The sequence below is a fragment of the Leptonychotes weddellii genome, chromosome 14 (genome assembly GCF_054177405.1).
Source record: "Leptonychotes weddellii isolate Sample4059 chromosome 14, ASM5417740v2, whole genome shotgun sequence".
NCBI lineage: Eukaryota > Metazoa > Chordata > Mammalia > Carnivora > Phocidae > Leptonychotes > Leptonychotes weddellii.
Window position 1 is genome coordinate 49,152,924 of NC_138382.1, and position 16,824 is coordinate 49,169,747.

General features: G+C 46.8%; 1 protein-coding gene across 4 annotated transcripts in view; it reads right to left on the reverse strand.

Moving 5' to 3' along the window:
* PAX5 (paired box 5) overlaps positions 1-16,824 on the reverse strand; it is a 188,585-nt gene that overhangs the window by 64,279 nt on the left and 107,482 nt on the right. For all 4 annotated transcript variants that reach the window (XM_081803204.1, XM_081803206.1, XM_081803203.1 and 1 more), the window contains one exon: positions 16,125-16,254. In XM_081803204.1, the coding sequence (XP_081659330.1) occupies positions 16,125-16,254 (130 nt within the window). The remainder of the gene's footprint in view (positions 1-16,124; positions 16,255-16,824) is intronic.

Below are 16,824 nucleotides of genomic sequence, written 5' to 3' on the forward strand. Positions count from 1 at the left end.
CCAACCAGGGGAGCCACCCTCCCTTCAGCACCTCACCTGTCCCCAATTCTACCCCTCAAAATGTTTTCTCCATCTTCATCTCTGCCACCTGGGTCCAGGTCCTCATCCTTTCTCTCCTGGACGTTCACAACCACCTTCAAGGGGTTGGGCTTTCCTGCTGAGTCTTGTCCTCATTATGTCCACCCTCTGTCAAGACCCCAGAGAGACTTTTTTGAAGATGCTACTCCCTCCTTAAAGTCCAAGGCTCCCCGCACATCCGACATCTGGAGGTTATGATCTCAGGTCATGGTAGCTTCCCTGGTCTGAACCCTCTCCCAGGTCCAGCAGGGGTCTCCCCGCTCCTGGAGCTGCTTGCACTTCCTATGTGGTTTCTGTGTCAGTCATGTTCCCTCTGCCTCATATGCTTTTCCTTCCTGCCCTTGCAGCCTGGCTAATTCCTACTCATTCCAATCAGCTCACGTTTCACCTCCTACAGGAAGCTTTCCTTGGTCACCTCCCCGCACAACCTCAGGAAGGCCTAGTGGCCCTCCTCTTGCTCCTTTGACACCTACCACAACCTTCTCTCCCAGTTTCACCTTTAAAATAACACTTATTTAGCACTTCTGACGGGGCAGAAACCTGTAAGAATCTTACACACATCATCTCATGTCATTCTCACAAAAACCCTATGAGGAAATGTTATTCCCATTTCCAGATGAGGAAATTGAGGGTCAGAGAATTGAAGGGGCATTCCCAAGATCAGCAGCTAGACAGGGGGGAGTCTAGGGTTGGAACCCAGCATTGTCTGACGCTATGCTCGAAGTTCCTAACGGTGATGTTCTGTTGGCTTCACCCAGGGAGCTGCCTTCTGCATCTGCCTAGTGTGGCATAACCTTGGCCAAACCACTTTGCCTTACTGAGCCTCAGTTTCTTCTTTAACAGGGGGGTCAAGCCTCTCCCTGCCACCCTCCCAAGGATGGAAGTAAGATCTGAAGATAAGAGATGTGAAATCAATCAGTAAGCGTGTCTCACCCTTTACAGTAATGCAGGAAGATATTTGCGTACTTTTAGAATTTGGCTTCACTGAATAATTTCCTTGCTCACCTTAGAATCAAAGGCCCGCCATCTCCTCCTTCCTTTAGGGTAGGGAGGACTCCCACTTTCCACTCTGACCCAGGTTGCCCCTGGGATATTTAAAGTCATCATCCAGCTGTTCCCATCCCCCCTCCCAAAACACAATTGTGACAGTCAAGCAAAGAAAGGCGAGGGGAAAAAATCCATAAAGGCTCTCGGCCAAGCGGCAGCCGGTGGAATTCTCCAGCTCCTGACCACCAGTCAGTGACGTCAGGATTTATAACTGTATTAAATGGTGTGACAGGCAGTCTTGATATATCAGTTCCCCCTTCTTCCCAAATCACAGACAATAAAAGCTTTGGCAGTGAAAGTCATTCATCATCATAAAGACCTGAGACATCCCAGTCATCAATTTCACTCACATCCTTAATACACTGGAGAGAGTGCAGGAGTCGAGCACCTCGGAAGGGGGGGTGGGGGGAGGAAAAAAACACGAAGGAAGATTGAGCAGGAATAATTACAAAGGTCAAAGAAGGGATTCCTCCGGGGGGTGCCATGGGCTGGGCCAGTCCCTGCCAGAGGTGCGCTCAGCCCACAGAGAAGCTGGGCAGTTGCTGGGCATGCTCCAGGCAGCCCAGACTAACACAGGCCAGGCTCGCTGAGCCTGGGGTAGGAGCCAGCTGAAACGGGCTCTGGGACCGGAGGGGGACAGGGAACCATACCCTGGGCTCTGTGGCTCCAGGCTGGGTTCTATGGGAGTCTTTTACTCCATCAGCCTCATTAGTACGAAAGAGATTTAAAGATAATAATAAAACCACAGGTGTTTTGTTTTGTTCTGTTTTTAAACTATCCCCTTTTTGGCACAGATGGCTAGCTGTGCCAGCTGTGGTCTTCTTTTGGGCAATAATACCTTTTGAGCAACTATCCAGACTGACACTCCTGGTTATAAAAAATACTGTAATCCTGCCAAGCCAGCTGGGAAAGAGCCACGTCAGCCACGACCATCACATGTGGCCCTGATCCACCCATCAATCTTGTTTGTGGTCTGTTCTCCACATGAGGCTCTGCCTGACTCAGAGCTCCTCTGGTCAGATCTCCTGCTGGCCACTGACGCCAGGCTGGTGAGAAAGAGTGTGGCACAGTGGTCAAGCGTGTGCCTGCTGGAATCTGACTACTTGCCTTTGAAACCTGGCTCCACCACGTAGTTGCTGTGTGACCTTAAGCAAATTTCTGTGCTCCTCTGTGCCTCAGTTTTTGCATCAGTTAAATGGGGGTAATAAGACTAACTCTCTCATAGGGTAGTTAGGCAGATTAGACAAGTTAACATACATAAAGTGCTTACAATGATTCCTGGTGCCTAGTGAGTGGGAGGTTAAGTATTATCACTCCTGCTGGTGACTCTGGCTTCTTGGATCCTGTTCAGGATTGAGATGAGCTCTGGGGAGAAGGCTCTTACCCTTGCCCCCACCCTAGAGCCGACTCCCCAGATAGACTATGTGACCACCCTACCCTTGAGGTGAGCATGTGACACCTTCTCAGGCCTGGGTTAACAGAGACTTACAAAAGGAAGCAGTGGGTCTGGAAAGGTAAACACATCTCTGGATGGGCAAGTCGGACATACAACAGGTGCCTGTAAGGATCCATGCTGAAACCAGCCTTACCAAACATTTACAGAAGATCTAAGGTGAGAGTAGAATTCTACAGCCCCTCAGTGAATGAAAATAGGAGCTAACTGAGATAAATTAGAGAGAGGCTTTTTCTGGGCTGTGAACACTGGGGGGAAAAAAGTGGCAGGCCAGTAGAAGTTAATGCATTTGGAAAGAAATAATTGTGGTAATACCTTGCACTCAAATGTGCCTTATGCTCATCAGAGTGCTATGAATGTATGAATCATAACCTACAAGGTTGATAATCCTGGTAATAACCTAGGATGGTAGTGTTTGGGGCAATTAGTAACAATGAATCACAGTGGACAGCTCACTTGTTCATCCATCCATCCATGCATCAAACACTTCCTGAGTACCTACTATGTTCAAGTTCCATGCTAGGCTGTTGTGGGGAAAGCAATCTTTCAGAACCTCATAGTCTAAGGAGAAAGTTAGGCTAGTAACAAAGAATCACATATCAAGGCACAACAGAAGAACAGATTCGTTGATCCCCAGGGGCCAGGTGAGGGGGACATCACTCTGATTGTGGGGTAAGTAGGAGGACTTCCTGGAGGAGGTAGCACCTGGGGACTGCTCCCCAGGGACAGTCCCTGAAGGCATTCAGGCAGAGACTGCTGGCAGGCCTGCTGGCTCCTCAGTTCCTCAGCAGGTGTCACAAAAGCCTTTTATAGGCAAAACCCTCCATCGGCTCACATCTTCCCTCTTGTTGGGAGACGGGACCTGAGCACTTGGCACAGTCAGGGTGGTACAAGTTCCATGAAGTCACAAGAAAGGGCACAGCTTATGACTTAGGGCTCATGTGCCCTTCACCACAGTCCTGCGTGAAGGGATGAGCCCAGACTGTAATTCCCATTAGCAGATGTGAAAACTGAGGCTCGGGCAGGTGAAGGTGTCCCCAAAGCCAGCAAGGAGCATGGCAGAGCTGGGATGAAGACCTGTGATCCTGACTCCAGTCAGCCCAGGGCTCTTCCTTTGAAGGCAGACTGCCGCCACCTCTGGGCAAATGACAAGCATTCTAAGCAGAGAAACCAGCAGAAGCAAAAGGCTTGGAGTCACGCCAGGCATGGCAGGGTTGGACAATGGTTAAAAAAACAAAACAAACACAAAACACAGGCCTGGATAAAGGGTGCCATGGACAGAGTCATAGATGAGGTAGACAGATGGTAGTAACCAGTCGGGCTGAGAAACAAGGATGGGAAAGGCAAATAGTCCTGTTCTGGAAGGATCGAAGGTTAAGTCTGGCATGGAGGGAGGAGCACTAGAATAGGAGTCAAGGGATGTGGATTCCAGATCTGTCTTCCTTTCGGAGACCCTGAGTTCTCAGTCCTCAGTGTTCCTATCTGCTCACCAAGGGAGTTGCACTAGATGATCCCTAAGGGCTCATCCAGCACCAAAAGTCCAGTCTCTTGACCCTGGGCAACCTGGGGAGGGTACAATTGTCATGACAGTGGGGCAGATGGAGACCGAGTAAGGACCAGCAGCACTGGAAGACGTCGTGGGGACAGGTCAGGCAGACACAGAGCAAAGGAGGTGCCTGATTCCCTCCCAGATGGTGAGTCAGGTCAGGTGTGAGGGGATGTGGAGTCCTCAAGGAGACTTTCCTATTGAGCACTGGGGAGGTGTGGCAGACAGTTGATGACCCCTCCAAAGATGCCCACATCCTCATCTCCAGAACCTGTGAATAAATATGTTACCTTACAAAGCAAAAGGGACTTTGTGATTAGATCAGGAATTTTGAGATGTGGAGGTGACCCTGGATTATCCAGGTGGGCCCAATGTAATAGCCAAGGGTCTCTATAGTGGGAGATAGGAAAGTCAGAGTCACAGAGAGAAAATGTGACAACAGGAGCAGAAATCAAAGGGGAGAAAAAGATACTACCTTGCTGGTTTTGAAGATGGTGTAAGGGGTCATGAGCCAAGGAATGCTGGCAACCCCTACAAAAAGCTGGAAAAAGCAAATAAAAGGATGCCTCCCCTCCCCCCACCCCACCCAGAGCCTCCAAAAGTTGAAATACAGTTCCTTGATTTTAGGACTTCTGCCCCCCAGAATGGTTAAGATAATAAATGTATGTCGTTTTAAGCCCCGAAGCTTCTGGTAATTTGTTATAGCAGCAGCTAAAAACTAATTCAGGAGGCCAGTGGAACACTCAGAAGAGGGGAGCCATGCGGCCTGCTCCAGGCTGGACAGGTCCCACCCCTAGTAAGCTCTTTCACCATCCTCTTGCTGTGGAGAACCCCGAGGCTCTCTGGCTCAGGTTGTTTTCCTGAGTTCCAAAATTTTATTTTATTTTTAATCAAAAATTTTAAATCAACACATAGCACTTACGGTGTTCCAAGCAGTGTTTTTGGTGGTTTTGAAAATAACTTATTTTACCACAGAACAAGTTTCTATCCCCATTTTATAGATGAGGAAGCTGAGGCATACACACTCACACACAAACAATTGAGCAAATGAGGTCACCAATTCACAAGGGGCAGAGCTGGGATCTAAAGACAGGCAGTCTGGCTCCAGAGTCTATATGAGAGATGGTGCAGTTTTGATCAGCTTCCACGGACCCCAGGGGCTGCTAGTGTAACTGTGCTGCGGGTGAACGTGGAGAGCTCTGCTTGGATACCTCTGATGACCTGGAGCTTACTACCAATAGAAACCACAGAGTGCAGAAGTCAGGAGAAAACCCAGCTCTGCTACTTGCTGATGTGTGACCTCAAGCAGTTTCTTTAACTGATAGCTGGGACAAAAAGAGTACCTATGTTTCACAGAATGAGGGATGAAATGAAGCAAAGCACATAACAAATGCTCAATAAATATTCACTATCATTGTTATTATCTCCTGAGGCAGCCTATTCCAGTTTCAGAGAGCTCAAACTGTTAAAAAGTTCTTCTTCACACTCAACTAAAGCTTGCCTCCCTGTGGCTTTCCCTGATGTGCTCCTAGCAACCACACCTCACCCCCCACAGCCCTGAGCATAGGAGATGCTGCAGGGCCCCAAGTCAGCTGTCTTAAGCCACCAGCGCTGGGGGACAAGGTACCCTGCCTGCCCTCCTTCCTGGACCCTGTCCTTCTCCATCTGCAAGCCCCGGTATCAAATGCTGATAGAGATTCACCCCTTAGCCCTGAAAACATGGACTCTCCAGCCTGTATTGCTTGAGAAAAGTTCATGATGGTTCATCCAGAACATTAGAGAGGATGGAAGTTCTGTCCCTATTGACATGTTGGGTGTCCATAAAATGTGGAATAAAATTTTCAAAAAATTGAACAACAGTATGAGCAGTAAAAAACCATTTGTAGGAAATAAACCACATGTATATAATCTGATATATATGCAGAGAAGAGCTTCTGGAAGAACACAGACCAAACCGACTCTGATGGCATCAGCAGAATAGGTTAGGGATGGGGTGAGGGGATATGGTCACATGCAGCTATATATACTTATGTGCCCCTTGGCTTTATTGCACCATGGACATGTATTATGTTGTGATTAAAAAGGAATCAGGAGGAGCGCCTGGGTGGCTCAGTTGGTTGAGTGTCTGACTCTTGTCTCAGGGTCTTGAGATCGAGCCCCTCATCAGGCTCCACGCTCAGCACAGAGTCTGCTTGAGATTCTCTCTCTCCCTCTCCCACTGCCCCTCTCCCTGCTCGTGTGCTCTCTCTCTCTCAGATAAATAAATACGTATTTTGTTTTTTTTTTAAAGGAATTATGAAAGGGGTATTGCAAGAGAACAAACCAAGCTTCAGAACAGAAGCTTGGAGTCCCAGGCTCTCCCAGAACAGCCTAGACATGGCCTCCTCCACAAAATGTTCCCCAAAGCCCACAGTCAAAGAGAGGCCACCATTCCCTCCTTGGTGCCCTCACATACCATGGCTTCTCCCATGGTATCTCTCTTTTTCTTGTTTATTTTGTTTTGCTTTGTACATTTGCCTCCCCCATCAGACTATGAGCATGTTGAGGGCAGGGACTCTACAACCCTCAAGGCTCAGGCTAGGCTGTGGTCTGACAGGAAGGAGATGCTGGGTTTTGATAAAGAGATGAGTGAGCAAGCGATTGAATGATGAATGGCAGCTCTCTGCAAATTGCCAGGCACTACAGTTTGGTCTGTTTTCTCCTCCAGATAATGGCAAGGCAGTGTGATCTCTGACCAGGAGAACAAGCTAATGAAATCGCTATTTTAGGAAGATGGATCACAGCAGGGTGGGCTGGGAAGCTGGAGGCCCAGAGACATGTTCGAAGGCTATTTGGAAAGGTCGGTTTCCAAGCTGCTCGCAAGTGTAAAAATCTATGAGTGCATTACCAGGACGGCCATCCAGCTTTGTTTATTTTTATCCTACAAAATACAAGGTCAGAAACAACTATGGTACTTTCTGCTGAAATTATTTTTTTTAATTGACACTGCGTTTCCACAAATATTAATTCATTTATTCAACAAATAGTTCTTAGGAACACTGTGCTAACCTGAAAGCAAATCATATTTTCCTTTGATGTGCATTTTAATTATGGAGATACCTGAATTTCATTTTGGCTTCAAAATGATCAGACCTTCAGCTTCTCTGAACCTCTGAATATCCTTCCAAACACTAAGATTCCAAAATTCCAGGTGTCTATAGAATCTATAACTGTATGTCTATTTAACAATCCCAAACCAAATACTTTAAACCCTAATCGGATTCACCTTGAATCTTTCTAGAATGCAAATAGCCTTGTATCTCTGGGGAAAGTTCCAATCTCACATGCTGAGTTTTCTCTACAGGTGTGGTCCCCTGAAGCACAACATTTCATTTGGAGAGAATGTGACATCACTACACGGGGATGAAATACCGTGTTGTTACACGTTCTCGAGAACTTATACTCAGCACCCCAGGCCTTCCCCACGGGATGGGTTACACGCTGAGCTGACATTTGGGGAAAGCCATTCCAGGCAGGCAGAACGGCCTGGGCAAAGGCCTGGAGTCAGACACAGGCAAGGCCAGTTGGACAGCCTGTGGGCAGCCCTTCCTGGCTTCACAGAGGGATTTTCTGTGGGGGCAGGAGTAGGAACAAGAGGAGACGAGGAATGATAGGGGCTGGAGCAAAGTCAAAAACTCATAAGCCCATAGCAGTGGCTGGCCTGGTAAATGACTGAGCTGCCCAAGAGTTCAGGGCAAACGGGAGATTGCCACACCCCCCAGAGGGGCAGCCACTCACAGCTCTACCGAGTGTGGCTATATGGCAATGTGGACCCAAGGGGGACAAGGTTTTCAATTTTCCAAGACAAGTGAGACGTTTTAATCTTTATGTTAAATCGCCTGACTTTCAGGCACTTTTAAATTTAACTTTTTGATAGTCACATATTGACAACATTTGAAAAATTAAACATGTAAATGATATTTGGTAAAAAGTCCTCTTCCCATACCCAGTTCACTGCTTCTGCCTAAACATGGTTATTAAGTTCCCGAGTATCCTTCTAGGGTTTCTTTATGCATGTGTGCACAAATACAAATATGCGTTCCCACTGTCCTTCTGTTCTTTACACAAAAGGTAGCATTCTGTACACACTAGTCTTGCTTTGTTCATGAATAATGTATCTTGAAGATCCCTTCCTACCAGGACATGGAGAGCGTCCTCATTCTTTCCTACAGTTGCACAACAGTGCAGTGGATGGCTAAACTACTCCTGACTTCAACAGTTCCCTGATGGACATTTGGGTTGTTCTCCTCTGATCTTTAAAATGTTAATCTAAGCTTTCTTTTTTTTTTTAAGCTTAAAAAACACTATGCAGACCAAACAACCTTTGGGCTGCACTGTGGGTATACAGAATGCCAGCTGAGGGAGGTGTTGGGCCGTGGCTGGGTCTATGAGTTCATAGCGTAGATGCCTATCTGGACTTTGCAGGCCCTTCAAGCTGGGGTTGCTAGTGGGAAAAGAAATCAAAATCACTTCAGTGGAGAACAGCTTCAGGTAAGTACTGCTTGAAGATTCTTTGCCTTTGAGGTGGTGAAATCCCCATCACCAGAGGTAACCAAGCCCTGATGTAGAAAAATCCTTGGGTGGGTGAAGAGAGGGGCCGCCCAACCTGTGAAGTTAATTTCCACTGATTTTAAGAGCCCCCGAAGCCTGATTATGGGCTGGGCCCCACTAGCAGCAGAGAGAGAACTAAGAAACAGTCCCACCCTTTCCAAATCTCACTCACTCATTCATTTTACAGTTAAAAGGCATCTACTGAGGCTGGATCTTGTCAGGAATACCTTTCCCCCAAATCTTCCCAAAGCTTCTCATCACTGGGATCTCAGATCAAATGCCACCCTTTTAGAGAGGCTCTGCTTTGTTCCCCACCCCCACTCACCATTACTCTTCAAACAGGTTTCTCCAAAACACAAGCCATGACAAAATTAAGTTTTTTTCCCTCTGGTTGCTGTGAATTGTCTGGCTCTTCCCAGCAGGTAAGCCGGTGAGGGCAGGGACTGGCCACCAGGACCACCATCGTCCTCCAGCTGGGCACATGGTGGGAGTTACACAGTAACTATTCATGTTTTGCTCTTTTCCAGCTCACACAACTTTGACACCCCGGCATTGTCCATGGGATTCCTAGGCAAGCTCCAGGGCTGAGCCCTTGGTTATAAGATATGATGCTATATTGTAGCTTTAATTATATTTTTGGGGGCATCTTTGGCAGACTGGATACATAAGGAATTTCTCATATTTTAGTTTTTACTATTCGTTATGATTTCACTGTGAGGTATTTCGTTGGGTCTGACTGAGCCTCAAAGGCCCATGACAAACAGATCCGAGGAAGTGCTCCCCGTGGACAGATGAACAAGTGGTCAGCCATTCAGAGTGGCTTGGCACTGGCCAGACTTTTTGGAACAAAAGCCCAGAAACACACTAATCACTACCATCTGTTGAGTGTTTACAGGTGCCAAGCACTGTGCTAAGACTCTGCATGGACCATGCGTGTTATCCTCACAGGAAGCCTATGAGCGGGTTCTGTCTGGGCTTTGTTTTATAGTTGGGAACTTGGGCATGGAGGTTAGTAACCCGCCCAAGGTCAGCCAGCCAGAATATGGTGACACTGGGCTTCAAGCTAAGCAGTCTGGCTTTCCTGCTGACATTCTCAATTACATGCTAGAAGAAATGCCCTCTGGAAATTTAGACTGGGATTTTTTTTTTTTGGTCCATCCCACCACATAATGGCAGCAGGCCACAAAGGTCAGGGCTCTGAGTGAGCCCTAGTTCCAGCTCTAACTCACTGGATGTGACCTTGAGCAAGTCACCTCCCCTGTCTGGACCTGGGTCTCCCCAGCTATCAGGTGAGCAGTTGGACTGCATGACCCTCCCACCCTGCCCATCTGTGGTCGGGATGTTTGTCCTAAGGGAGGCTGGGAAGTGCCAACACGGGCTCCTGGACCCTCCAGACTACCTTCTCCCTCAACTACCCACACATCCTCAGATGCCCCTGTCGAGGTTCTCAAACTCTCTCCCCTCACTGTCTCATTATATCCTTGCAACAGCCAAAGGAGACATGCAGGGCAGGAATCACCATCCCCATTTCATAGACAGGAAAACTGAGGCCCAGAGGACAATCTTTTTGCTGAAGGATAGGACAATTAAGTGGGAAAGTCCAGGCTTACGCCCATTCCTCTGACTCCCAATCTAGTGCTCTTTCCTCCAGTCTTCAGCTATTGCTGATGAAAAAGGCAGAGGCGGAGGGCTTTCTTGGGCTGCCAAGTCTGGGGTATTGAGGCTCCAAATGTTGAACCTAGGGGTACAGCAAATCAGAGCTGCTGGTCTTAGGGACTTAGCATCATTCTGTCTTTGTGGGTGCTCATCTGCAGCCCCGCTATGGTCTCTTTTGCTTAGAGGGGACAGTGCCCAGGGCTCCCGCTGGTCCTCCACCACACCAAACTTATTTGAGGAGAAGAAGCCTCCCTTGGTCTCCTCCCTCCATTCTAACAGCTGATGCAAAAAGATGGTGCTCGGGGGAAGAAGGCTGGCAAGGATACAGGCTACCCCCGTTCCTTTGTTCTTCCAGGCAAAGGTCAGGTGGGCACCGCTGAGGACAAGACTGCTAGGTCCTTCAGCAGTAGGGAGGTGAGCAGGAGCAGGGAGCCTGGCATCCCACCCGCTGTCCTCCCTGGCAGGTAGGCGCAGTGGCTGCTCCATCGGCAGGCCTGTGGCCCAAGGACACACCTGCAAATAATTAGTCCCAATCAGGATGATCCCAAACTGCTGATGATGCAGAAATGAGCTGGCCATGTCACTGGTTTGCAAATGGTGAGCAGTTTCTGAACCGTGGCCCTGGCTGGTAGAGCAGGAGTTTAACTTAATATTTAATGTGGCATATAAACGATGGAGAGAAATCGACTTGTTCTCTAATGAGATCTTCCCTGCACAGCACAGAGTGTAAGGGCCGAGATGGAGCAGGATGGAGGCCACCTCCCCCACCCCACCCCTCCCCCGGACTCCAGCTAGAGCCCTGAGCTGGCTCACAGTCCAGCTGAGCACCAACTACGCTCTGGGCTCTGTGGGGAGCAGAGAAGGTAAGGCATGGGGCTGGTCTCCCCGTAGAGTTCAGAACTGTGTCAACACATCCACGAACACAAGTGGAATTCAATCACTGCCCCGTGGTCACATGGAGGCCATCCTAACAGCTCTTGGGGGCATTCCTTCAAGGTGTTCTAGCGCTTCTCAGTGGGGTCAGCAACTGCCCCCTAGAGGGTGTTTGGAAAATTTGTTGGGGCTTTTCAACGATTGAGAGGCATCACTGCCTTGCGGTGGAACAGTCCCCACTGTGAAGTTTCCTTTCATCTTGCACGACTGTCATGTCCTGCCCAACAGGACAGGTGAAAAATCTGTTTATAATTATTTAAATCTAGCACTGAACTTCATTTGCATATAAATGTGAACTTGCAATTTCCATGGTCTTAATATACACTGAATTTTCTAGGAATGCAACGACTGTGTAAACCGAGCAAAGCTTGTACCTTAATATTTTACTTGGAACTTTGCCAAGAGTTCCTCACCTATTCATAAAATCATGCTCACTGTATGAGTAAGTACGAGTCCCTAAGCCTGCTCAGGGCTGTGGCGTTCACAGTGATTCTGTGCACGGGGCAGGCCGTGAACTACTTCATTATGTCTTGCAGTTTAATCAGGCAGAGTATTTACTTATCAAAGTACATAGTATTTTTTTAAAGATTTTATTTATTTATTTGAGATAGAAAGAGAATGAGAGAGAGCACGAGCCGCGGCACAGAGGGAGAGGGAGAAGCAGACTCGCCACTGAGCAGGGAGCCCAACTTGGGGCTCAATCCCAGAACTCTGGGATCATGACCCTAACTAAAGGCAGACGCTTAACCAACTGGCACCCAGGCGCCCCCAAAGTACATAGTATTTAATTATAAACAGTTTCACTTTCATTCTTCCTGTATCTCATAATTAAGGCGTTATTTTTACTTTATTTGAAATCAGATGTGAAGATTGTTTTTATGAACTTTATTTTAGGAGAGTAAAGGGGCATTGTTAATATCTGCTATCCCAAGGGGATGCTGGCTGGGACTGGGCAGAGAACCCCAAAATCACAATGCCTCATAAAGCAGGGGAAGGACTAGGGAATCTACAAGCCTCCGACCTGCCTGTGTGCACCCATGCCTCTGTGTGTCCTTTATATTTTTCCACACCAACGGGATCATACTTCACACAGTATTTTACAAAGGATTTATGTACTTAAAAATATATCTTGGACATTCCGTCATTTCGGCATAGACAGCTCTACTTAATTCTTTTTAATTGGTTTAATTGGTTGCATAGTATTTTGTGCTATGAAGGAGCCATAATTTATTTAACCAGCTCCTATTGACAGACACTGCATTGTTTCCATTTGTTTGCCATTATAAATAATTCTGAATTTTACATCACATACAAAAGACTTACATTTTTAACTGCCATTTGTATTATTTTTTCTTTGTCTTTTATAATTTGGAACAGATTTTTAAAGCTTTCTCCACTCTAAGATTATAAAAAGTATCCCTCGTTTTTTTCTAGTTTATTATTGGTTTCATTTTTTACGAAGTTTAGATCAACTTGGAATTTTTTTTGATATTGAAAGTGGGGTATCTATCCAACAAACCCAGTTGTCTGAACACCATTAACTGAATGATTTATCTTTACTGATTTGATAAAGAGGACACGTATTGAATGGAGCACTGGGTGTTACACGCAAACAATGAATCATGGAACACTACACCAAAAACTAATGATGTATGGTGATTAACATAACATAATAAAATAAAATTAAAAAAGAACAAAAACAAAACAAAAAAAAAGAAATACTACATTTATAAACACCCACATATAATTTGGATCCATTTAAGGACTCTTTATGCTATTATATTTGTCTGTTTACTTTAGTTTCAGTTACAAATAGCTTTAGCGGCACCTGGCTGGCTCAGTCAGGAGAGGGAATGACTCTTGATCTCTGGGTTGTGAGTTCAAGCCCCACACTGGGTATAGAGATTACTTAAATAAATAAATAAATTGTAAAAAACAAAAACAAAAAATAGTTTTAATTGCTGCTGTTTTATCATAATGTTTTTAAATAGGCTACGACTTTTGCTCATTTCTCTATTTCAGAATTTTTTAGCGATCCTTGAGTGCTTATTCTTCCAGTATTTTGTATCATTTAGACATGTTCCAAAAAAAAGAAAAATTCTGCTGCTAGTTCGATTGGGATTGCGAATGAGTAGATTACTTAGGGAAAACTGACATCTTTATGATATTGAGTTTTCCTGCCCAAGAACAAGTTATATCTCTCCATTTATTCTTTTATGTCCTTAGTGGAGTTTATTTTATTTATTTTTTTTTAAGATTTTATTTATTTATTTGACAGAGAGAGACACAGCAAGAGAGGGAACACAAGCAGGGGGAGAGGGAGAGGAAGAAGCAGGCTTCCCGCAGAGCAGGAGCCCGATGCGGGGCTCGATCCCAGGACCCTGGGATCATGACCTGAGCCGAAGGCAGATGCTTAATGACTGAGCCACCCAGGTGCCCCTCTTTCATGTCCTTAGTGGAGTTTAAAGTGAAGTTTATTCCTCAGCATTTGGGGTTTTTCTGGTGCTATTGTTAAAGGACTCTTCTTCTATTATTTTTCTAGCTAGCTATTTGTTTACTCACAAGAAAGCTAATGATTGTATTTATAATTAGAATACTTCTAATATTTCAAAATCCAGGATATGGTTATGCAAAATCAAGACATGGGTGAACTTTTAAAAAATCGATTGAATTTTTCAAACAAGATGTATTTATTTATTCTTAGAGTGTGCATGAGAGAGGGGAGTGGGGGGGGAGGAGCAGAGGCAAAGGGAGAGAGAATCTCCAGCAGACTCCCTCCTAAGAGTGGAGCCTAACACGGGGCTCAATCTCACAACCCTGAGATCATGACCTGTGCTGAAGCCAAGAGTCAGATGCTCCACTGACTGAGCCACCCAGGTGCCCCTGAATTTTAAAAAATTGTAATAAAATAAAATAGCTCAGAATTGCACATGATCATGAAGTGGTCTTAGATATAGTAAGAGCTCTTCATGTAATGTAATACTGATTTTTCCCAACAGCTTTCGTCTGCCACCTCATATCTTGCTCTCATAGCCCTATATGGTCCTCTACAGAAATACCCTTCAGCGATGAACACCCAGAAAAACACACCTCTGGGGAAGGGCATGCCAAAAAACCCATTTTCTCTATTTTTCCCAGAACAAGGCAGAAAATATTTCTTCCAATGGTACATTTCTATACCTTCCACTACCTGAGTGCTTTTAATATTCTACAGCAGGTAATTTAATGTGTTTTCAGGAAAGATGAAAGTTAAAAGCAACACAAAGAGTAAGAATGGGTCAGAGACTAGAATTATCTCCAAAATTAAAAAAAAATTTAAAGATCAAGCATCATTCGGACTTCATTCTGGAGTACGAATAAGTCTTTGGTCAAAGGTTTATCTGAAAACTCAATCCATGCCCAGACCTGCTGCCTGGGCCAACTGCAGCCTTCTGGGGGAGAGGACCTCAGGGGATATCTGTGCTGTCAGTAAAGCCTCGCTCTAACTGAGGCTCCCCAGCCTCTATACCTGTCCCAATGCTGACACTTCCCCACCTGCACCAGCTCAGCTGCCTCCAGGTTCTTGTCAGGATGGGCAAACAGGACCCCCACTGTCTGAGCCCCATGAGCCCCAGTGCCAAAATATCAGCACAGGTCTTAGGGTTAGGTTCTCACTGTCTTGGAGCCTATGTGACATCCAGGCCCTCCCCAAAAGTTCTAACCTAAGCCCAGTTCCCAGCTTCCCTGACATAACCATAGCCCACCTATACTTCTAAGAACCCCTGTCTCTGTTACTTCTTACCATGTCCTGCCTATCAGCCTACAGGGACATCCTGCTACCCTGGGCTGGACGCCTAGGCTCTGGCCTAAGCGCCACCCCCAAGCCTCCCACTATCTGTCTGTCTAGTATCTGAGACTGCTTCCTGCCTGCCAACTTGGACAAACTTCCAGAGTCTGTCCTCCCATATTATCCCACTGCTGCTGGAGGAGGAAGAGGTATCTACCCAGCCCTTCTAGTGCAGGCCCTTCTGCAGCACCAAGCCTCACAATGATGACCAGCCATCATGAGAAGGCTCTGAGAGGAATAATAACAGCAACATGTATTGGTTGCTTGCTATGTGCTAAACAAGAGCCTAAGCACCTTATATGTATTGACGAATTAATCCTCGCAACAACACTATGGGTCAGGTGCTATCACCAATCCCATTTTAGGGATTTTTTTTTTTAAAACATGGCCCAGAATTCTTATATAATTTACCCAAGTTTAGAGAGCTAGTCAATGGCAAGTTCAAATCCAGCAGTGTGCCTCCAGGGTCCAAACTCTTTATACTGATAGCTAAAGAGGCTGGCCCTGGGCCTTCTAGAAAGGCAGCTATTTTGCATCCACCAAGCACCTTCCAGCCTAAACCTCTTGCCCTTCTTGACTCAGCCTCTGCCTGGAAATCTGAAATGTCAATGACAGTTTGACAGAAGTCTGCTCTTTCTCAAGTCTCACCAGCCAGGCTGTCCTTCTCATGAGAAGGACTGAACGCCAGGCCCTACCCACAGGAGATCCCAAAATCACTGAGGCCCCTCTGCCATGGGCCTCCCCTGCCGTCTGTCCCAACCCATGGTCCATTTGGCATTTGCTCTCCTCTGGCTTTATCAGAGCAACAGAAAGCCATGTCTCATCACAGTCACAACCCCCAGCCCCAGCAGTCTCCTGCCTGACCAATTCTGGGACCTCATAACCTTATTAAAACAAAAAATGGCCAGTCAAGTCCAAAAGCACCAAGCCACTCTTCCCACCACGCAGGCAGTCTCAGTCTCTCTCTCTCTCTCCTCCACCCTAGATGCCCTCACCTGTCACAATGGGGTAGGACTGCGGCCCAGGCACGCTGCTCCCGATGTCGGTGGGGGTGGGACTGGTCAGGTTGGCCTTCATGTCATCCAGCCCTCCAGCCAGCGAGGCCATCGCTGAATACTCAGTGGTCTGAAAGAGGAAACAAAACAGAGAAAGCTCAGTATCAAGACTCCAAAGCACCTCAGCCAAATGCCAGCACCACATTCTGGGGTTCAGCCACCTCGCTGGGTTAGCTCATGCTGGCGCCAAGGCCACCCCAAGTGTTGAGAAGGCAGGTCCGACTCAATAGAACAAGACCGGTATCCAAACTCAGCAGTTCTCCCCCGGGGGGAGGAGGTGGGCAGGATTCAGAGCAGTTGCACGAGAATCCCACCCTAGCTTCCTGAGGCTGCAGACGCCACCAGCCCAGCCCCAGCGGCCACAGACGGCCTCTTCCAAGCAGGGAGGGAGAGGTCAGTAACCAAAAGCAAGGCAGAGATAAGAGTCTTGTTGCCAAGAGGATGGAGTGAAAAGTGTCCGATTTCAATGCTCTTAAACCACAGATGCAGAATCACAGAAACAAGGCTAAGGGGAGTCCGAGACATCATCATGCCAGGCCTTCAATTCGTAGATGAGTAAACTGAGGCCCAAGGCGAAGAGGGCTTTGTCCACAGCCAACAGGGCAGAATCCCAGTCCAGAGAGTCGTCCTCCAAAAACTC